Source organism: Drosophila busckii, chromosome X (assembly GCF_011750605.1).
Source record: "Drosophila busckii strain San Diego stock center, stock number 13000-0081.31 chromosome X, ASM1175060v1, whole genome shotgun sequence".
In the NCBI taxonomy this organism is placed as follows: domain Eukaryota; kingdom Metazoa; phylum Arthropoda; class Insecta; order Diptera; family Drosophilidae; genus Drosophila; species Drosophila busckii.
The window spans coordinates 16551930-16575062 of record NC_046608.1 but is presented as its reverse complement, the minus strand read 5'-3'; the positions used below and the strand labels follow the sequence as shown (position 1 = coordinate 16575062).

General features: G+C 34.8%; 2 protein-coding genes and 1 long non-coding RNA gene across 3 annotated transcripts in view; 2 read left to right on the top strand and 1 right to left on the bottom strand.

The window, feature by feature from the left end:
• Positions 1-611: 611 nt before the first annotated feature.
• Positions 612-20921, bottom strand: LOC108606678. The gene is made up of 3 exons (XR_001915467.1): positions 20793-20921; positions 2074-2140; positions 612-839 (listed from the first exon to the last, which is right to left on the bottom strand). It is a non-coding gene; the product is annotated as an uncharacterized LOC108606678 (long non-coding RNA).
• On the top strand, positions 2890-3666 carry LOC108606677 (uncharacterized protein DDB_G0288467). Its single transcript, XM_017997024.1, has 3 exons — positions 2890-3251; positions 3313-3460; positions 3520-3666. Exons 1-3 carry the CDS (start codon positions 2903-2905, stop codon positions 3626-3628), a joined length of 606 nt encoding a protein of 201 aa, XP_017852513.1. The 5' UTR covers positions 2890-2902; the 3' UTR covers positions 3629-3666.
• LOC108606676 (myb-like protein AA) overlaps positions 7659-23133 on the top strand; it is a 44771-nt gene continuing 29296 nt past the window's right edge. Inside the window, exon 1 of the mRNA XM_017997023.1 lies at positions 7659-8281. Coding sequence (XP_017852512.1) covers positions 8071-8281 — 211 coding nt within the window. The 5' untranslated portion in view covers positions 7659-8070. The remainder of the gene's footprint in view (positions 8282-23133) is intronic.

The window sequence follows — 23133 nt, the reverse complement described above, 5'->3', positions numbered from 1 at the left end:
GTTGTTGGTTCCCGGGATTCACAGGGCGAGACTCTATCGATTGCCATCAGAAATATTTTGGGTCATCATATTGTTCATTAACTTGAAATTTTTTAAGCCCAGGGCGCGAGCAAAGGGCCACAACACACAAAATCCGTGTTTGCTCCGGATCTACAAGAACAATCCGGATGCCGTTTTGCAGGACGATAACCTTTTTAAAAAGAAAGCGTTTGGCACTAGTTTCGTCCTGATTCTGTCAAGGGTTCGAAAGATATAGCCTATTTTCTGTAAACGAAAAAATCGGATTTACTCCGTTTCTGTCAGGACTTTCGTCCTTTGAGTGGTATATTATGAAAGCTCTCCAGGAGCACTACTTGGACACCAAAGGACAGCTTTCTAGTCCTTGTTGTTTCCGAGAAAAGGAGCGATTTGTGTTTTTAGGCCACTTTTTGTGACCCATCCCCAGCATTTTTTCACAGGAAATTTTTTTGTTCAATCCTAGATATTCTGGTATGCAGTTTGGTAGACTCGATGCTTAGGAGCTCGAAAATACAAGTACTTTTTGAGTTGGTAGGATAACGATAAACAAAAAAGACTTGAACAACGAACAAATTTGTATTTTGTGTTTATTATTTTAACATGTCTAAAACTTGATAGCAAAGCATAAGAGCTAAATTAAATTAAATTAATTGAATTAAATTAAGTGTAAATAAATGGTAATTCTCGCTCTCTCCTCTAGTGTCTCCCCATGTGATCCCATAACGGCTTGTAGTTGAGTTTGAGTGTTGACTTTGGATGCGCCCAAGGAAGCGGGTGATTGTGCTCCTGCAGAAGTAATGAGTCCTTTAGGTCAAAGTGTGCTGTAAATTGGAAAATAAAAAATAAAAATAATAAGTATTAAGTATTAATGTTAGTTTTATTTAATTATGTCAAGTATTTTGCAGTGTAGCTTGCATGTTTCTGTGTGTGTGAGCCAGTCGCACTTTGGTCTTTGGGTTGCTTAAGCCCATAACTTTAACTATTTTACACGAGCCAACGAGCATTTTCCATTCTTTTTCGTCGCTGCCAGCACGCTTTGCATTTATTTTCTTCTTTTAGTGCTTACTTCAGTTCACGCATTCGCAGACACACACACACATGCACACAGCAGGCAGGAAGACAGACAAAGGCGCACCTACAATTTTTTAGCAAATTAACAAGCCAACAGGCAATGCGATGCGAACTGAAGCGAAGCGAAGCGAGTTCAAGCAAGCCGAGCAGCTGCCTTTTTAAACATTGATTTTTATGTGCGCACACACAGACATACGCTCAAGTATGTGTGTGTGTGTGTGTGTGCAAGGATTTTGGCTATGATTTGGTATAATTTGAACGCTGAAATCCGCACCAGCACATTTGCCAAGAACGCAAATACGTTCATAGCTTGGGCATGCCATGTATGTATGTGTGTGTGTGTGTGTGTGTGTGTGTGTAAATGCCGACGCCTTTTGTGCGTCTCGCCAGCATCCGTGTGAGCCAAAAAAACCTTTTTTTGGCTTTTGTTTTTGTGCTTTTGCCGCTAATTGCAATTACACAAAATATTGTTTACACACTTTGCCAAAAGCCGCAGCATTCAATAACAAATCCTCACACCCACACACACACACACACACACACATACACAGGCAGCTTGTAAGCGAGCGCGTGCTTAAGCTGATTTTGCAAAATAATTGTAAACTCATTTCACTCAATGCAAAGCAGGCGGCGGGCGGCAGGCGTCTGAGCTGTGACCTTGCTGCATTTAAGCATTTGTTTTGTTTATTTTGTAACTGTGTTTGCATTTGCTGGAAAAACAGCTGATAAGCTGTTTGCCTTGAATTGAATGTTGATTGCAATGCAATGACAAATCGAAAAACAGGGAAAGCGAATCTCAAGCAACAAAGTGCATTGAAATGTTTTCAATTAATTGATTGATTTGTTTTGCTTTAATCTTTGACCAATGGCCTTTAAGTGATTTGTACAAAGCAATTAAATTGCTTTTCTCATTGCAAATTACAGATAAACGAAAAATAGTTCAGCATTATTTACTTATTTGGGCTAATTTTAAAATATACATACCAAACTTAAAACTGCAATCATCAAATAGTGCAAAGGCTTTGGTAAGTTTAGATTTAAAGCCACAAAACTGAAATTAAAAACAATTGAAAAAACTCTTTAGAACGATCTTCGTAATATTCTCATTTATTTTATGCCCAATCACTACTAATTATTAATCTACTGAAAGTATAAATAAATATTTTTAAATTCATAATATGCATAAACTTGTTTTCCTTGAATATTTTTTTGCCAGCAATCTTGTTGCCCAAAATATTGCGTATACGTAAGCGCAAACTTTTCAAATGTGAGCCATGAGTGTAGCTAAAATTATTTTATATGCATGCAAATTAGCAAGCTGTACACAGTTGTGTGTGTGTGTGCTTTGCTTATTTAGTTGTTGTCTGCATAAATTTGCATAAATGCGTAAAGCTAATCAGGCAACGAGTAGATAAAGTTGATTAAAATTGCAAAAGTGCAACTGCAAACAAACTGCAAGAGCGTGTGTGTGTGTGTGTGTGTGTGAAGAAAAAAACTTGAAGCAAACGAAAAATGATTTTTAAAAATAAATGTGCAGAGTTCTCTGTGTGTGTGTGTGTGTGTGTGTGTGTGTGGGGCATGTGGCATGTGTCAAGTGGCAAGCAAATAGCAGCATATTGCAAAAGTTATGAGCCGGAAATGAAACGGATGGCACAACAGTGCGGATACGTAATGCAGCTTAACGATCGAGAGCCAAGCGCAGCTGCCAAAACAGAAACGTCTAAGTGGCAACTGTTTTGCTGTCTCGTCGCTTTGGCTATAAAGCGCATTGGCCTGTTCGCTTTAGTGAGCAGATAGCAACGGACTTGGGCCAATGGAGGAGCAAAAACATCGCATGCTCTACCAGGGTCAGGATCCCAATGCAAGTGGATGCCAAGCGGTGCCAAAGCCGCCAGCCTATGCTGAGGCGATTACACATGCGCCCAGTTTGCGGCACAACAACAACAACAACAACAACAACAGTTGCCATCGGCTCAGCTTGCAGCAGCAGCAGCAGCGCAGCGAGCGTCGCTGCACATTCTTTGCCGAGCCACAACATTTGCGACAGCAGCAACAAGAGCAGCAGCAGCAGCAGCAACTAGAGCTAGAGTCAGCGGCAGCCACAAGCGTCAGTGCTGAGCCGCCGACGCCGACGTCTGTTGCTGCCACATCTCGAGTGCATAGTGCGTTAAGTTGGCTAAGAAATTCATTTCATTTTTATTTGTTCATTTATTTCGTTGGCAGCTTACATTGCCTTGAAGCCAGCGCAGCGTCTTGGCGCCACGCCCAGCTTGTTGCATTGCCCATTCTGCGGCCATGTGGCACGCACTGTGACCAAACGTTGCCCCAGCTCAAGCTCACACCTTTGGGCGCTCGCACTTTGCTGCTTTGGGTAATTTTACATATTTATTTTTTATAAACAAAACATTGTTGTTGTTGTTGTTGTTGCAGCTGGTGCTGCTGCGCCTGTTTGTTGCCTTATTATTGCTGCCTCGCCTGCCGCGCTACTCAACACTACTGCGCTGCCTGCTCCAACTTGCTGGCCACCGCGCAAGACTGACAACAACAACAACAACAAGCATTACTTATTATTTTATATAACGCTATTAAAATAAGAATTATACTTTGTTGTTCTTTTGTTGTTGTTACTGCTGCTGGGCTTGACACAAAGCCAAGTCAAATTTATGTTTAATCCCAGCCAAGCTGTCACTTTTATGACTTGTCACTTGTCAGTGCCGCCGCCACGCCCCCACCCACTCAGCCCATCCAACTGTCACAGCGTGTATCGTATTACACACACACACACACACACACACACACACACATGCAATGTGGCATGACTTGCTTGATAATCAAAACCAACACAAGCTGCAATTATCAGAAATAAATACATTTTGGCATTGAGCACAAATCGCTTTGCTCATTATAAAGATATAAAACGTATAGCAGTGAATGTAGTTTAATTAAACTAAAATAAGTTAACTTAAGGGTTGTATTTAATAAAATTCATTAATTATTCGTTATACTACATTTAAGCAAAATTAAAATTAAATTTAGATATAGATAAGAAAATATAAATTAATAAATAGATTGTTTGCTTTAAGAATTTAATTTAATTATTGGCTACACTACGCTTAAAAAAATATATATATAAATTAAATTTAGACTTAGATTAAATTTACTGAATTAAAATTCGATTTGTAATTTTAATTTCTGCTTGTTGGCTTTAAAAATTTAATTTAATTATTGGCTACACTACGCTTAAAAAAAATGTAAATTAAACTTTACTAAATTAAAATTTGATTTGTAATTTTGATTTCTGCCTGCTGGCTATAAAAATTGTAACAAATAAAATTTCACTTTACTTTCTAGTTTTATTTTTTTCTCTACAAAAAAAAAATTTATATACAAGTTCAGTTTTAGTTTGTTTGCTTCATTTTATTTATGTTTAATTGTTAGAATTCTTGCAAATGGCTAATTAAAATGCAAAAGCAAATGCAATTTTGTGTTTAAAAAAAAAAAAGACATAAACAGCAACAATAAAGAAAAGCCGAATTCGCATTTTGTGGTTGCAAATTCAATTAACTAATGCCACATGGCATGTAACAATGTAGCCACCACTCCCCCCGCCCCCAGCTGCACCCACTCGTATGCAATTCAATCACTGCTTGGCCACTTAATGTAGAAGCATTCACATCCGCATCAACAACAACAACAACAACAACAAGAAATGATAAAAAGCACAACAAGTTCAATTAGCTGACCAAATGCCATAACAACAATTACAGCTCTAAGCGCATTATGGTTGCACTACCCCCCGCCGCACCCTCGTGCTTTTGGCCGCTTTGTACGCTCATGTGTAAGGCCCACATGCGGGGAATCCAATCATAACAAGCATACGCAACGTTGCACGTTGTTTATGCTCTTTATTTCGAGTCATAATAATCATAATCATTGCTCGTCTACTACCAATGAGAATACACACACACACACACGCACACAAGCAGCCTTTCAACATTTGTGTGCTCCCACATTTGAGCAAGTTGAACAACTTTAATTAGATTAACTTGCAGCAGACACATAAATATCAAAAGCTGCCACCTCATTTAGCTCCTTTTTATTTCTCTTCCTTTCTCTCTCTATTTCGCTGTGTGCTCGTTATTATTTTTGTGTTACTAGTTAGTGTTATTATTGTTACAGTTGTCAATAACAAACGTTAAATATGTTTATACAATGCTGTTCAACTGCTTAGGTTAGACTGCAACAATTATAATAAAAATTACAGAAAAAAATATCAAAATTAATAATTATGAGGAATTTTCAAGCCAAGCGTATGCTTAATTTAAAAAGACAGCAATCATATTAAGAAATGAATTCGAAGAAAAATATAAAAATTAATAATGAAGCTTTGTTAAATAAAAAAAATATACAAAATATATAAATAATTTCCAAGCCTAACGTATACTTAATTTTTGAAAAAAAACAGCAGCCATATTAAGAAATGAATTTCAAGCAAATGCATTGCTTATTTTGATAACAAAAATGAATTAATAATTAATGAATATATTTTTAATAAATGCAGAGAATGTATCTTAAAGTTCGTTTGCTTTTAAGACTTTCAGCAATCTTACAACATATATATAACTTGCAGTTGTCGAACGTATACTTAATTTCTAAGAAATACAATTTTCACTTATGTCAAGCACTGAGATTTTTTACAAAGAGTTTGTCATTTAAAAAAATTAAAAGCAGCAAAGCGAACCCTTGAGCATTGAGTACTTGGAAAAAATTGTGGCAAGCATAAAAATATTGTAAGCTGATTGGCTGATTAAATGTCCTCGAGTTCGGGGGGCCAGAGACAAATCAGAGCAGTCAGAGAAACGAATGAAAAGCTTTTAGCAAATGGACAGCAGTGTGTCCAAATAAGCAAATGCCAAACACACACACACACACACACGTGCACATAATGAGCTTGTGAGTGAGTCAGAGGCTCAATTCTTTTTTTTTTTTCTTACTTGTGGCATATTTGGGCATTCGTGGAAAATTGTCAATTTTTGGCGGTAAATGTTTGCGCACGAGTATTTACAGTTATTTGTCGCGTGTTAATTTGTTGATGCGAGGCAGCGACTTGGCGAACTGGAGCGCAATACTTAGGCAAAAGATACAAATGTATCTCAAATCAATTGCAAATATATTTTAATTGCCAGCACAGCGCTTTGTGCAAGTTGCAAGCGGGCGGGCGGGCGTTCGCTGGGTGGGTGGGTGGTTTGGTGGCTGATCCCCAAGTAAGGATTAGAGTGGAATTTAGTGCAGTCAAGTGGTCAGTTGGTCGTCAATTGGAAATTGAATGCGCAAATGTTCAAAATGTCAGCGACAGTTGCTGCCGGTTGGTTGCTGCTGTTGGTTGCTGCTGCTGGTTGCTGCCGCTGCTGGTTGCTGCCGCTAAAGGCCAGCCAAATGGCCAGTAGCACGTAGCCAGCAAATGAACTGCAACGTTTGATGCTTCCCACTCGCTTTAGTTCAGTTGTTGCTGTTGTGACTTCTTTTCCTTTTTTTTATTTGTCGTTGTTGTTGTCATTGCTGATATATCTCATATAAATACACTGTGCAAAAAAAAGACACTAAGTGTATAAAGCTTTAAATGTTAAATGTTTTTAATAGTAAAATTACTTTGCTTTATTTCATATTTCAAATATTAATAAAGCATTAAAAACTATAAATTAAAGTAATTTGTATTTAATAAAAAAATATTTTAATAAAGCATAATTTAATATTAATAATTAATAAAGCACTAAAAAAAATATAAATTAAAGTAATTTCTTTTTAATAATAAAATAATATTTTACTTTGCTTTCAATATGCTTATTTCAATATTAATAATTAATAAAGCAATACAAAAATATAAATATTTATTCATCATAAATTTCAAATTATATTTAATATTTATTATATAACAACAAAAAATTAAGAAACTTTGTTTAAGCGAGAATTAATTTTGTAAATAAATCGTATAAAGCAGCAATATAATTTGAAAATAATTAAAAATGTCTGCTAAATATAATTTTACTACTAAAAATATTTTTATGTTTTGTTAAAATACAAATTTTTTAAAATTAAAAGTATTAAAAGAAAAATTATAAATTATTTAGAATTTTGCAAAATTTATTTTCGGCAGTAACAAGCTAAGAAATTTTGTTTTGATTAGCAATAAATTCGATAGTGGGCGAATATTAAACGATATTAATATAATGATTATTATATGATTTATTATATGATATGATGCCAACTAACAAGAGCTGTAATCAATTTTATTTTAAATTCTTTGTTGATGTGAGTGCTCAAAAATTTCTCTGAGTGCAACTTGGCTGGTTGTCTAGCGTTTGGGGCTGGCGCAGGCGCTCGCTGGCAGCAAACGAAACGAAGCGACAACATTCGCATCCATTCACTAAAAATTGCGGCTCGGGTTTTGGGGCCAAATGCACGAAGCTCGAAGCTCGAAGCTCGAAGCTCGAAGCAGGCACAGGACGAAGCGAGTCCTGGCCTGTGGTATATGAAGCACTGCTGGCAACATTAGCGCACTCAATTGCGACTCGCACGTTGGCCACGCCACACGTCGCGCAACCGTTGGAGGCAAGTGTAGCAACCAAACAAGCAAGTGGCAAGTTACGTTCAAAAACCGGCAAAACACAAAATACAAAATACAAATCCCGCGATCCGTCGGCAAACAAAAAACTTGAGAAACGCGTTGCGCTTGGGCTTTGAGATTTCAACTGTTGTACGTTCATTTGATTCTGCGGCTGCTTCATATTCTTGAGCTAAAGTTTACTTTTGTTATTTTTTTTAAGTGTGCTCGCGTGTGTGTGTGTGTGTGTGTGCGTGTGTGTGTGTGCGTGCGTGTGTATAAACAACAGTTAAAGCTCGCCGCCGCGTTATTTCCGCTTCCGTTTTGCCGCCTTAATTGCTCTGGCTGGCTGCTTGGCCGGCTGGCTGGGCACTTGAACAATGCCGCCACCGCAACGAACACTGCTGCCCCTGCCCCTGCCACTTGCCGCACACCTACCGCTGCGCCATCTACTGTTGCTCTTCAGTCTGCTCTTGTTGCTTCTCCATGGCCAGCAACACGCTTGGGCCAACGCCAGCAGCAGCAGCAGCAGCAGCAGCAGCAGCAGCAACGATCAACGCAAAGATTTAGACTTTGGCGCCTATGCTAACGGTAAGTGCAACTCAAAAACTCATGCCACACGTTTACTTAAGTTGCATAATTTAAGCTTATGCCACATGCAGCGTCTGTCTGCCCCAAAAATTTACATAACTAAATGCCAAATGCTAGAATAGACAGCTTAGCTCAAATATTTATAAACTTATTATGACCAGCATTTTAATTAGGCAGCAGCAACTCTCTGTTTCAGCCATTTGCATTATTCAACAAATGCATAAAGTTTTTGCTTAGTTTATGTTTTAATTGCATACACTTTTTATTTTTAATGAAACATTAATTAATGCTGGTAAATATATGTAAATTCAACATTAGTTAAAATTTGATTATATTTTGTTTAAAATAAATTAATATTTTGTAAGAGCATTTGATCATTTATTGTTTAAAATAATAAGATATTCTTAAGAGCAAAATAAATAAAAATATTTAAGAGCATATACATAATGTAAATATAATGTTTTTTAAATTTATTCTATAAATTGTTTGCTTTAAATTTATCACAATTTTAGATTTAAATGTGATTTAGCAATATGTCAATTTATATTATTATTCATTGAATAAATGGAATTCATATTCAAATTAATTATATGTTTTCTAATATAAAATAATATAATATAAAAATGATTAAGCTCAAAGTATTTTAATTACCGTTTAGTTTTGTAATTTGTATATTTATTATAATTAAATTTAGTTGTCGTCAATTTCGAATTTATTAGTTGGTCAAGCAATTTTGTTAATATTTATTTCCTTAACAATTGTTACACAATATTTTTTAAACATTTAAATTATTTTTTGCAAGAGCAGCGAATATAAAAATTTACTACAATTATTTAATGTTTTATCTGCATTCTGTTAACTTTACGCCTTAATTAAAATGTACCCAAAACATAGAAAGTAAGAGCTCCATATGTTATATGTTCGTATTGAATAGCAAAAGTATGAAAAGTATTTAAATTACATGCGCTCTTTGTTTTTCTAATATTTACTTGCTAAGCCATTTATTTAAATTTGTAAGAATTGTAAATAAAGCATTAAAATTTTCGTACGTTTGCGTCAATATTTTGAAGCTATCAAGCAAAGCTGCTATTTAGCATTATTTGGGCATAAATTTTACAAACACACACACACACACAGAGAGAGAGAGAGCAATCATTTTAAATAGAATTGACAGCTATATTTGCATATCGTACGGGCCTGATCGATTGTTGTTCAAATGTTAAATTGCATTTTAAACGCTGCTAACTATGATCCCAAATGTTTTGCTTGTTTTTATTTGTCATTATGAGAGAGCAAACAAACTGACAAACAAATATGCGGAGCAGCAGTAATGTCAAAATTATTTATAACACTGTAACTGCAAAACGCAATTTTATCAAATTCAACAAATGCCACATATCAACATGTAAACACACAAACACACTCAAACGCACACACACGCACACACATGGACAGCGACAGCGACAGAAACAGATATAGCGATAAGTAAACGCAAATATATGTTAAGCTGACAAACGGTAAATGGCAATTGCATTACTCATACGCAAACATGAGTACAATGGGTCACTTTGGGTTAGATTTTGTATAAATATTTGAAATAATTTTAAAACGTCTGAAGCTTTCAAGCCAATATTAAGTTGAAAGAGAAATCTGCTGATTTGCTCATAAGTTAAAATTGGCTTGGTCTGCAATATAATCATACAAATATATAAAGGCAACAAAAGTTTGCAAATTGTTTTTAATAAACTCTCAAACTTGAAAATTCAATAAAATGTAGTTCAATTGATTATTTTTGCATACTGATCGCTTGCTAAGCAGCTGAAAATTTATCTTAATATAATTTGTTAAACGCTGCCACGCCCATTTATAGCCCAAAATGCTGTCCATGGTGCATTGGCTGTAATGCAAAGTCCCGTGGCGCACATTAGTATGCTATAAATTTTTAGCATGTCAATATGTTTAGCACTAGAGAGAGGCTATCTCTCTCTCCCGCTCTCACATTTGCTCTGCTAGCACGCAGCTTGTTCAAAAGCAATTAAAATTGAAAACACTTTACACATAGACACATTGACAGTGGCGCTTGTTTTCTCTCTCTGTATGTGTGTGTGTGTGTCTAAGTGTGAGTGAGAATCTCTCACACTTGAACACTTTTCCCACGTTATGCAAAATTGATAATAATACAATAATTGCATTTGCAGTTGTCATTGCAACATTTCAGTGCCCCAGCCTACAACTAGCAACATGCATTACACTTAGCGAAATAGCTTGGCAGAAAATATAAAAAAAAACATTGATTGTATATATGTGAATATATATTCTTAGTACGCGCTAATGTATAACAAACAAATTATTTTTTATTGTGCAATTTTTCATTGCATTGAGTTCTGTTTTTTTATATTTTGCTTGAGTAACTATTAATTTTAAACAGTTGAATAAAATATTATTATTTTGATATAGTGACAAATTTTATTAGATGAATTTAAATGAATTTAAATTATAGCAAAATGTTTGAGCACTTTTTGGGAATTTTGTACGCATTTGTGTAACTTTTGCTATGAAGATTTTAATGCTATTGGTAATTAATTATTTAAATAAGCAAAAGGCTTGCAATTTTTATATATGCATAAAATGCAGCAACTGCTTATTCGAATTAAATTTGCTCAAGCTTTAAGCGTTGCATGTGGCTCTAGTTGCAGCAACCGAATCTTTGGCATCGACTTGTTGCTTGTATTACAAGCAATGCCTATCAATCGCCATATAGACAAAGCTGCCAAGTCTGGCACTGCCTCAACCCCCTGGCAGTGTCAGCTTTGGGTCATATCAACATCCGTTTGCCATAAATTATAACGCGGCTCCCTCTCTGTACTCCACTCTCTATATAGTGTGGGAATCGTATACGTTTAAAGGGTTTCCAGACGCGTTGAGCTGTGCGCATTGTTTATTGTTTCTATTTGCTCACACACACAAAAGCACACACACACACATGTGTATGTCTCGACGCTTTGCTTATTTATAAGCCGCGACAGGTTATGTTGACACCTACAATGCCGCAAATGCAACTAACACACACATGTAAACAATTGTGAGTGTGTGTGTGTGTGCCACAAATACATGTGCATACATCAACAGCCCGCAGTGTTACGCTACCAAAATATTATTGCCAATGCCAGGGCAGTAATTAAAGTTTTAAATCATATGCTAAATATAAATTTAAAAGCAATTTTTAATATTAAGCATATCTAGGCATATTAATAGAGCAATTTTGAGTCCAAAGAAAATATTTCACCGCATTTCATACAAATTCATTCAAATTAGCTTTAACTTGTAATATATAAATTACAATTTATTTATACAAATATTTTATATTTTAGCTTGTTTATATTTTGTATTAATTGTTCATCAAACAAAATAATTTTGTAGTTTTAATTTAAAAAATGTATAGAGAATATAAAAAAGGAAATAATCATCTAATAGTTGCTATTTGTGAAATTAAAAAATATTAAAAATTTAATAATTTTAGTTTGACATACTAATGTACTACAAACTATATATTTAACTATAAACTTAAAAAATTTTAAACATTATTAATAATTAATTTGTATAACGATAATTGATTTACTCAATTTGATCTTTTATGGAAATTTAATTCTTAGCTAATATTTTTATAAATTAATTTTTGCCAGCCTTGTATAATTTGGAGTTGTTTCAAAAATTCTGTTCTTATTAAAAATACTATTAAATTGCAAATAAACAAATGTGAGACGCCCGATTACGACGGACGATTAAGAGAATGAATGAATTAATGGCGATTGTTATGGTTCTTATGCAGGCCTAAGGCTTAACGCTTATGCTTTATTCATAAATAACTTGAAGCGCAACTTTTGTTGCTACCCATGTCGTCATTGTTGTTGTTGTTGTTGTTGTTGTCACAATATTTAAAGCTCTGCCATAAGCCGTATGTTAACTATATTGCTATTGTTGTTGTTGCTGCTGCCGCCGCTGCTCTGCTTCTTCTTTTTCTACTACTCTGCTGTGCTGCCTTTTTTATTCGCGTCGCTGTTTACTTTTCGCTTTGCTTTGTTATTGTTCTTGTACTTGTTTCTTTTAGCCGCCTTTTATTTGTTTGTTGACTTTGCGCTACACACACACACACACACAGACACACACACAAGCACACATACGACTGTCTCACTCACTTGGCCTTTTGATTTGGTTTGTTTGTTCGTTTTGTTCTTTTGCAGTTTGTCTTTCTGCAGCGTTTCTACTGTATTTCTTATATTTTGTGTGGCTCTTAAGCAGCCAATCCAAACAGTAAATAAATACATGGTGGTTTGTTTCACCAGGGAGCGGCCCGAGCTGGTATAAGCTATAAATAGCTAACAATCACCTTGATGCGTAAAAGCTTAGCCATATAACTCTTTTTAAAATATGTAAAAATCTAACGAAAAGCAATATCAGTTAAGCAATTGAATTCATTTTGTTAAATATTTTATTTAATTAAGCTAATTGTTGATTCAAACTTTTCTTAACTCAAGCTTAAGCCAAAAGTCGCGCATTCGTAGCATTAAATATTTAAGCAGCGTCTATTAGTAAATTATTGCAATGCAATTCATTAACACACACACACACATACATATAATTATATATGTATAAATTGAAGTGCAGCTTCCGCTGTCAATCTAATTATCTAGATAATTATCTAGATTAGTTTGCATAGGCACTGATTTTAATTAACTCGCACCGGCAATTTAATTGAACCACACACACACGCACACACACACACATAACAAATTGTCTTGGCAGCTTATTATATGCGATAATTATTTGCTTTTGTGGAATTAAATGAAATCAAGACTGCTTAAGCTCAACCCAGTTACACATGTTAAGCTATTTATAAAAATATACGCCCCATGGCAATAAAATAAGCTAGCAATATTTTATTTGTCATGGCAATCAACAATGTGATTTAATTAAGCAACTGTAGCTAAGCTTAACTAAATTTACACGAACAATTTAGTGTGTGCCTTTGGCAACTTATATTGCATGCAATATTTCAATAATTTTAATTTGTTTATGCAAATTAAGCTTTAGCATTGCTAATTGCTTGCAAAAGTTGCTTAACAATGGAGTTAATATGTTGCTTATTGCTCACAAAACTATAGCATAGTTATGAGCGCAGAGCATTCCAAGACCTGCAAACCGAACTCCGCTCGTATATAAGCATATTATAAATGTATGCATAGGTATATTGCAGCTTACCGTACAGCTGGCTAATTAGTGCGCTATCAAGTGATTCAAAGCAGCAGCAGCAGTGGAAAGCATAACACTCGTAATTATATTTTAATGCAACTAACCACGCAGGCACTTGGCAAACGCATTTCTTCTTGCTCTTAGCCTGCACAATAATGCTACAGCTTATACTATATACATATATATATAAATATATATAAATTAAAGCTTATGCGTTGAGTGCATTAAATATGCAAAGCTTATATTATGCTCGATTGCATATCAAGTGAGAGCTTTAAATGCAAACCTTTTGTTTTAATTATTGAGTTAAGCGGACTGAGAAATCTTTCAGCCTTTGTCTTCTCTCAGCCACAGACACAATTTTGTGGTTATGTGAGCCAAAACGGATTCACAATTCGGTTAGTTAGCTACCAGAATTTGTCTAAATCAAAAACAAGCCACCAATTCCAGCTAAATGAATTGCTTTTGCTTTTGCATTTGCTTTTGCTATTGTTGTTGTTGTTTAAGCTACTTTCGTTTTAATAACTGCAATTAGTTAAATAATTTAATAAGCAACTTACTTTTTGCATAATGCTTGCTAAATATTTGATTGATTTATACGATTTATATATATTTTCCAAATTTAGAATTTATTTTTAAACTGCATAGAATGCATAAATATAATTTTATTAAAATATACAAAGAAAATAAAAACAACGTACAACAGTTTTGATGTGCATTGATAAATTAAGAAATATTTTACAAATAGTTTTTGTAGTTTTATTAAATCTTTTTCCAAATGAATCAAATAATTTGGAAAAAATATCAAGTATTTTTCCGAATTATTAAGAATCAGAGTATTTTTCCAAATTATATCGATTCATTTTGGAAAAAGTTTGATAATATAAAATACTTGGCAATGTTTCCAAAATTCTGTAATTTGCTTTGCATTGTTTTTATTTTCTTAATAAATTTAAAAAAATTTTTCATAATTATTTGATGCATTTGGAAGACTTAATAAAGCTGCAATAATTGGTTTTAAAATATTTTTTAATTTAGCAAAAATGTTAAAAACCTTTTAAAAATAAGATTTGCAATTAACAATCACACAATTGAAATTTTAGCTGCACAAAATATTGAAGAAATGCATAAATATAATTATTAAGCGGCTTAGGTTTAACGCTTCAAGGCTTTGAAATCCAAAAGCAATTAGTGTGCTTGCCAGTACAGTCACAGCTATAAATATAGGTATACAAGAGAGCAGAGAGAGAGAGAGAGAGAGAGAGAGAGAGACATGCGGACGGACGGACAACTCACGCTTTATAATTAGTCTTGCAGTCAAATCGTTTTGGGTTTGCGCACTAATTAGCGCAATGCATTTGCTAAACGCCTTGAAAAGGCAGCAGAGAAATTTAAAGCAAGATATGCAAGGCGCACTAAATTTTGTTTTAATGCGCGCACATTGGCCAGCAGCAGCAGCAGCAGCGAATAAAGCAAAGGAAACGGAAAACGGGAGTCGAAGACACAGAGAGCCCGAGAGAGATGGAAAAAGTGAGATAAAGAGTGTGGCAGGCGAGTCTTTGTCTGCTTTGGGTGTAATCGCTGACTTTTGGCCAGCGTTAAAATGCCAATTTTCAGTATAAAGTGGGCACGGACCCGCACAAAGCAATTTGGCACAACGTTGCGTATGATTAATATAAATTGTTTGCAGCAAAAGGAGCCGCAAAAGCAAGCACAAAAAAAAGCAAAATATATGTGTGTGTGTGTGTGTGTGTGTGGTGGCGCATGTAGGCAGTGCACACTGTAGCGCTGCAGCTTGCCTTTGGCTTTGGCTTTTTGCAACTCGAAAAGTGGCAGCAAAAGTTGCTGCTGTTGCTGTTGCTTGTGGCACATGGCGTGGCGCAAAGTGTCACATTACGGCCAAGTGCAGCAATGCGTGGGTGGCTGCGAGTGGGCGGTGGATGCACTCAACGCTTACACTTGCTGCTATGCAGCTCAAGCGCTGCTATCATTTGTGGTTTTGCATGTGGCAGCAACAACTGCAAGCAATTTTCGTTTAGCGCAAGCAAAAGCAAAAAAATCGCGTATACGCTTCAAAAATTCAACAGTCTGCAATGAAAACGAAACGAGTCACTGTTGGCCTGGCCTGCCAACTAGCGTATATACATATATATATATATATATTTATATAAGTGTATGTGTGTGTGTGTGTGTGGCATTGTTGCAACAGCAGCAGCAGCAGCTTGTTGAAATTTTATGCGCTGGCTTTTCATACTTGTTAAACGCGCTTCGCTGCTGCAGCGCTGAATCTCGCGCGCGCAACATTTTGATGTACGCCGACAGCTTTGGGGACACACCTGCCGCCAAAGGCACACACACACACACACACACTTAGACAGACAGTTAGTTGGCATCGTGTTAACTGTTATGTTGCTGCTTTTTAAGCAGCGCAGCAGCCAGCGCATGCCTTTGAAATTTTTCACATTTTTCGCGCTGCTTTTATTGTTGTTGCGCTCTCGCTCTCGCTCTCATTTTATTCGTTTTTTTTTTTTTTGCTTCTCTCATAATTTAGATTTGTTGCCTCAGCGCTTTGTGTGCCGGACGTTTGTAGCGCTGCCGGAAATTGAAAACTTTTTGTATTTTTATTTATATTTTCCTTTTATTTTTGTCTGTCTGTGTGTGTGTGTGTGCTAGCTAACAAATATTATCAAACAGAAAGTTACAACAAACGTTTAAGCAGCTCAACTAGCTGAGCAGCGCATATCGTTTAAGTCAGCTATCGATACTATCGATTACTTGAAAAAGTTATTTGCATAGGCTTAAAAAAAAATGTAGCTAAATATAATTTAAAGTTGTTTGTTCCAAATTTTCAAAACTTAATAAAATAGTTAATAAATCATTCATAAAGCTCAACAAAGCAATTTAGAGCGCTTTTTGTATTAATGCAATTTTATTTTAAATTTTATGTTTAGATTTGAGAGTTTCACATAAATTTTTTTTTATTAATGCTGCAATTAGCAAAGCTACTGTCTGCACAGTGCTACAAAAACATAAATAAAGCCACGCAATGATGTGATAAAGTGGCAAACATTAAGCGACTTTGCTTTTTTGCATTTTTATTTTCATGGCCATGAAGTCATAATAAAGTGCAAAAAGTTTGTTTTGCCCAAACGAGCAAATAATCAAGCGAAACCAACGCGCAGACACAAAAAAAAAACCACAAAGCGAGACTCAAAAATCAAATGACAGTGAAAGGAGAGTCAGCGGGGAGATGAGAGCGGGGCAGAGCTCAAAGCAACTGTGGCGTTGAAACAATAAAATAAATTAAGCTTGAAGTTCAATGTGGAAAATTTAGTGCCACGCCCTACGCCCTACGCCTCAGCGCTGTTGAATTGTTATGAAGTAGCAACAACAGTAAACATAAACAAAACGTAGCGCCAAAGTTTATAAAAGACTGGCTGGCTGGCTGCTTCTTCTTCTTCTTCTCGACGCTTGGCTGGCCACAAGACTTTGGGGGCAACAATAAAAGAGTTGCCACGCCTACGCACAGCAAGCAGCAAAGCTTTCTGGCCGATTAGGCAGCATGCACTGCGCGAAAAGTCAAGGGGTTGGGGTGGGGGGGGGGAGTCCCAATTGATGGGCTGCCAGTTGTGGCTTTGATACTTTGATACTGTGAAAAGCAGACAAATGTATCGCACATAATTACTCAGTCTGGCATATCGCTTTACATTATTTATGACCTGCGTATGTGTGTGTGTGTGTGTGTGCGTGTATAAATGGGCGACAAAGGCAAATTCGCCTAATGACAACCGCAATGCTAATGCATTGTGTTCTCTTTGTCGCTCCCTCTCGCTCTCTCTCTCCTTCGTTTGGCTACCTAAAAGGAACAAAGTCCATTTACATAAATGATAATCCCTCACACCAAAAATACACACACACACACTCATACTCATGTATTGAAAACAAAGGCGCGCACACAATATAAACGCTGCTCACCTTTGAACTTTGCCCACATTCAAATTAAATAAAAGGTTTGCAGCTTGCCACGGCAGCTGCGTTCGAAATTCACTTATGACGCGCACAGTGTCACCAAAGCAATATTTATATAATTAGACGTATCAAATTTTATTTAACTACTTATTGCCATAAAAAAATAAATATGCATAAGAAATGTGAATTTATACAAATTAATTTTAAAATTTTTAGTTTTACCTCTTCAATAAATAATTGCAAATTATGCATAAACTATAAATAAATTTATTAAAAATACGTAATAAATTTAATAAATAAAATTTAAAATGTATAATATAAAAATGCATATTTTTAAATATCAAAAATAATTAAGCAGACAGAAAATATTAATAAATAAAATTTTAAATGTATAATATAAATATGCATATTTTTAATTATAAAAAATACGTAGTTAATATTATTAAATTTTATTATAAATAAATATAAATAAATAAAATATAAAATGTATAACAAAAAAATGCATAAAATGTAAGTTTTAAAATACATAAAATATTAATAAAAATACTATAGCATTAAATGCTGTTGTATATATAAAAATATAATTATTTTTTTTATATATTTCTGCACCACTGTGCACGATAAAATTCGGTAACATCAGCAACATCAATCGAAGTGGTCACCATTTGTGCTTTGCATGCGTGTGCGTGTGTGTGTGTGTGGGTTTCGCATTTCGCATTCACTTTGTTGATGTTGACGCTATAAATATTTTACAACTCTCTCATATTTGCCTAAGCAAAGGTGCTGGGATGGATGGATGGATGGATGGATGGATGGATGGACGGACTGCTGGACGGACGGCCGCCTTACGCACCTGACCCTGACAATGGTTAAAGGGTCTGGTTAAGGACTGCTTGTCAGCTTAAAGGCCGAAGAGTCTTTACTTTGGCCTAGCATAAAAAACAAACCAAAGTGGGTGGCGCTGGGTGGCGGCTGCTTGTGTTGTGGTTTCTTTTTTACATGATTACTGTTGGGCGTGTATTTTAATTGTGTTGACTTTGTAAATGATCCATTCATAATGCTGCTCGAAGGCTTGCCACTCTCTCTTTTACACATTCTCTCTTTCTCTTTCTCACTCTCTCACTCTTTTGAATCGTTTTTAATGGCGCTGGGTCGCCTTGCGAGGCTCGACAGCAATCCAAGAACAAAAATACAAAACGAAAATCGATAATGAATTAATTTCCCCAGCACTGAACTGAAGGCAAATGGCGCAGACAAATTTATGACTGTATGGCCAACAGCAGAGTTTCCCTCAGTTGCTGCAGTTAACGTTTACAACCTGAGCCGCAACCCGCACCACGCCCCCTTCCCCCCATCCCTCCACCAAGTCAGGCTCAATTTCAATGAGCTTTTGCGACTGATACTCATATTGGCAACTGCTGAGAGTTTTTTTTTCCCATCCTTAATCCCTTGAGTCCACATACAATAAAGAAAAAAAGAAGCCAAAATACACAAGCGTACAAATGTACAGTATAGCTTCGATAATTTGGCCAACAACATAAAATAAACTACAAAATTCTACTTAGCAAATAATCTTTAGACTTGTAGAAAAAAAATATTAAAAAAAGCAAGAAATAAAAATAAAATTATAATACTTGAGTTAATTTAAAATAAATACACATTGATAAAAGTAGAATAAATGCACAAAAAAAAAAAAAATAAAATTAACAGCGCAAATATAAAATAATTTAAAAATTTATTTTAATTTATGAAGCTAAAATACAAATGAATCGATAAAAGTGTAAAGAATAAAAAATATATATTTTTAAATAGCGCCAAGAATATTATAATAATAATATAAGTCGTTAATAGAAAAAATACAAAAAAATAGCGCCAAGAATTTTATAATATTTATTTTAATTTATTAAGCAAAAATACAAATGAATGAAAGGTGCAAATAATGAAAAATAAATATTTTTAAATATAATTTGAATCTAATTAAAACTTATATAAAGTAAAATAGCATCAAATTGAAATGCGCTTTAGTGAGACTGTACTGTGCATGCATGTGTGTGTGTGTGTGTGTCACTGACCAAAGTGTCATATAATGTGCGTATAATGAGCTCGCTCTTCAGCTTGCAAAGAGGGTCTCTAAGTTGAGCTTATGTGCAAATTTTATTACAAAGCAAACAGTTGAGCCAAAAGTCATATTAGCAGCTGCCTCAATGTTTGGCATTTTGATTTACAATAATTGCAATTGCCACACACACACACACACACACAGAGAGGCACACACACATGCAGAGAAAAGTTTTTGGATTCTAAAACTTTGCACAACAGATTTATAAACTTGGGCGAAAAGGCCTAACAAGCTAGCTAGCTTACTTTTGTGACTTGGCTGTCCGTCCGTCTGTCGACTTGGCTGCTAAAGTTTCTGGTGTGCTATTTACTTAGGCACAAAGCAAACGGTAACTGCTACTCACTCAAAATTGTCAAGCTGGAGCTGCAAAGCTGTTTGTCAATTTTTCTCTCAAGTCTAATTAATGCGTTTGTCAAAAGCAGCAACAAGAGAAACTGAGAGAGAGTGAGAGAGCTGCTAATGTGATTAGCATAATGCATAAATCAAAATGTTATATAGACAGACCGCAAGGAATTTGGGTTTGCTTTTCAATTTATTTTTGTTGGTAATTTTTCAGAGTTGCCTGCTCAATTATTTACAAAATATTTGCCACTTCACTGACACTAAATGGTCTATTAAATAATTTTGTAACACGTTTACATATGCGCCTGGACACGCCCACTTTATAAACTACAATAACAAGCCCAACAGCTGTGCATATGTAAGGACAAGCCCAGCGCATTAGTGTCTATCAAAAGTTTAGGTTTTTTCCATTAATAATGCAAGCGACAGAGATAGCAATAGGCAATAAGCAATTTGTGGCAATAGTTTATATTGAATGGTCGCATATTAAATGCCAATTAGCAATTGGCCAGCCAATTGGCATGACAGTCAATCACAGTCAAAGTGAGAGAGACAAGCACCACAAGTGGCATTAATAACTAAACGAACCAAAATGATTAAGCATTGCAATTGGGCAAAGCTACACAAATCCAAAGCCAAATCCAAATGCAAATGCAAATTCAAATGCGTATGCGTATGTGCAATTAAAGTCAAGAGGCAGCTCTCCAAGATTTATGCTAGTTGCCACTTGAGTACTATGGAGCCGTTACATGCAAAATGCACTCAAAATTATTTCAATTTCGCAGTCAAAATAAACTCAAATATATAAAATAAAATACAAACTACACTTACGTGCAATTAAGTCAAAGATTTGTGTCCAGTGCGAACTGCAATCAGAACTTCAGATTGGTACCACCTGTATTTGCTTTATATTGCTTTAAATTATTACAAAAAAAAAAAGATTTTCTTGAAATTTTAGTTGCCAAATAAAATAAAATAAAAAACAATTTTTTATGGCACAACTAAAAATTTTGAAACTAAATAAATTTGTTATTATTCCGACTAAGCCTTGGAGTCGACTAAATTTTTCTAGAGTTCTAGAGCATAATGTGAAAATATTTGCTTGTCTAGTTAGTCTAGGCAAACTAGATGCAAGAGAATTTAGATTTAGAAATTTCTGCTGACTGTGCTGATTTAAATTATGATTAATAATTTATATAGCCCTTGCTTCATTTTTATTTCAGCTGGAAAAAATGCTTATTTTTTATTATGTATTTTTTTAATAAATTATAAAAATAAATTATGAACTCTTTGCTTCATTTTATTTTCAACTGGAGAAAATTCTTAGTTTTATATATTATATTAATTTAATAAAATATAAAACTAAATTAAAAAAATTTATGAACTTTTTGCTTCATTTTTGTTTCAGCTGCAAAATATGCTTATTTTTGTTTATATATTTTTTTAATATTAATTTAATAAGTTTTATGTTGTTAAAATAGTTTTGAAATAAACTAAGATATCAGATTTAAATTTCATACTACGATGATGAGGACCAGAGAACGGCTTCCGTTGAGCACAAAAACGTTCATACATGAAAAATATCCAAAAATTAAACCTCTTCGGCTCTTATACAATCACTCAACTGTTGTCAATTTTTTGGTCTCTGAGCTTATTCATGCTCGTGCTCAAATCACTCGCCTCGGCCGCATGCTCAGTCGGCTCAGTAATGATGGTGTTGAATCAAAACACGAACTTTTAGTAATTGTCGCAGGACTGGCGACTGATAGTCTCTATGCTTTCAAGATGCGAAGCATACAAGATTAATGTACACATACTATAAAATAAAGTAATTAAAACAAAAAACAAACATATTTCTTCAAAAGCAAAATGATCAAATGAACAGTATGTCATATAGAAGTGAGTTTGCTCATTGCTTTGCTTCGTAGAGTGAGCAAACGTGAGCTAAACATTTCGGAACGAAGGCTCCAGTTGAACACGATTGACGTGTTCGTCAGCTTGAGCTGATTTTCACTCACTGCTGTGTCTTGCTCAGTAACATGCGTCGACTGAGAATTTTACGTCTGAGGAAAATGTGAGTTTTGCAGTTCTCTGATGAGAACGATGAGTGAAGTTGAACAAGCATAGAATATTGTGATTAAGCTTAAAAATAAGTGCAAAAATGTTTAGCGGCTAAGCTTGACTATGAGCGTATTTTATTGACAATTTCTTTGTACGGCTGAGCTTTTGATTTCATTTAGATTCAGAACTATTCTTAATATATTAATATTAAAGTGTTGAAAATTTGTTAAATTTGGTTATGAAAACCGCTCCATAGTGCAAACGTGCAAACGTGCAACGTGCAACATTAGGTGGCATATTATTAGGCAAGCTTGAGCTCGTTTTTTCGTCACTCACTCTACGTATTCGTACATGCATTGCACTTGTAATTATGCGCACGACTGACATAGATTTCGCAGCACAACACACACACATAGACACACACACACACGCATACATGTATTTATAGCCTACTTAAAGTTACACGCCATTGCCGACTTTAGAGCTGCAACAGCAACAGCAACAGCAACAACAACAACAACTATTAGCTACTCTATATGCATTTATATAAGTTATGAAGAGTTGATGCAACACACACACACACACACACACACACACACACTTGCCAGCTGTTTTGATTTCTAAGCTCTGCGTCTTTCATACCCATTAATAACGCTTCGGGACTTTGGGCTTAATGCTTGTCCGTCCGTCCGTCCGTCCGTCCGTTGCTATTATGCAAATTGCACTTAAGTGCCACTTTCGGCTTGCAGGCCCAATATACAACAATAAAATTAATGACACTGCACATTGTTCAGCTCAACAAAAAAAAAAAAAACAGAGGAATGCAGCATTTGCATTTAAATGAACTATTATTAATTTTTTGATTTATTTTTTATTATTATTATTATAAATAGTAGTTCATTAAATTATGAATAAATTTAATGTGCTTAAGCTTGAATTGAATTGCAGCAACGCTTTGTTTATTAATTTAATTTGTAAATATTTGAGCAATAATAAATATATAAAATATACAAAAAAAATATAAACATATTGTAAGCATATTAATTACAATTTATAATTAAATTAAAATTAAATTAATTAATAATAAGAAAATACATAAAATCACTTCAAT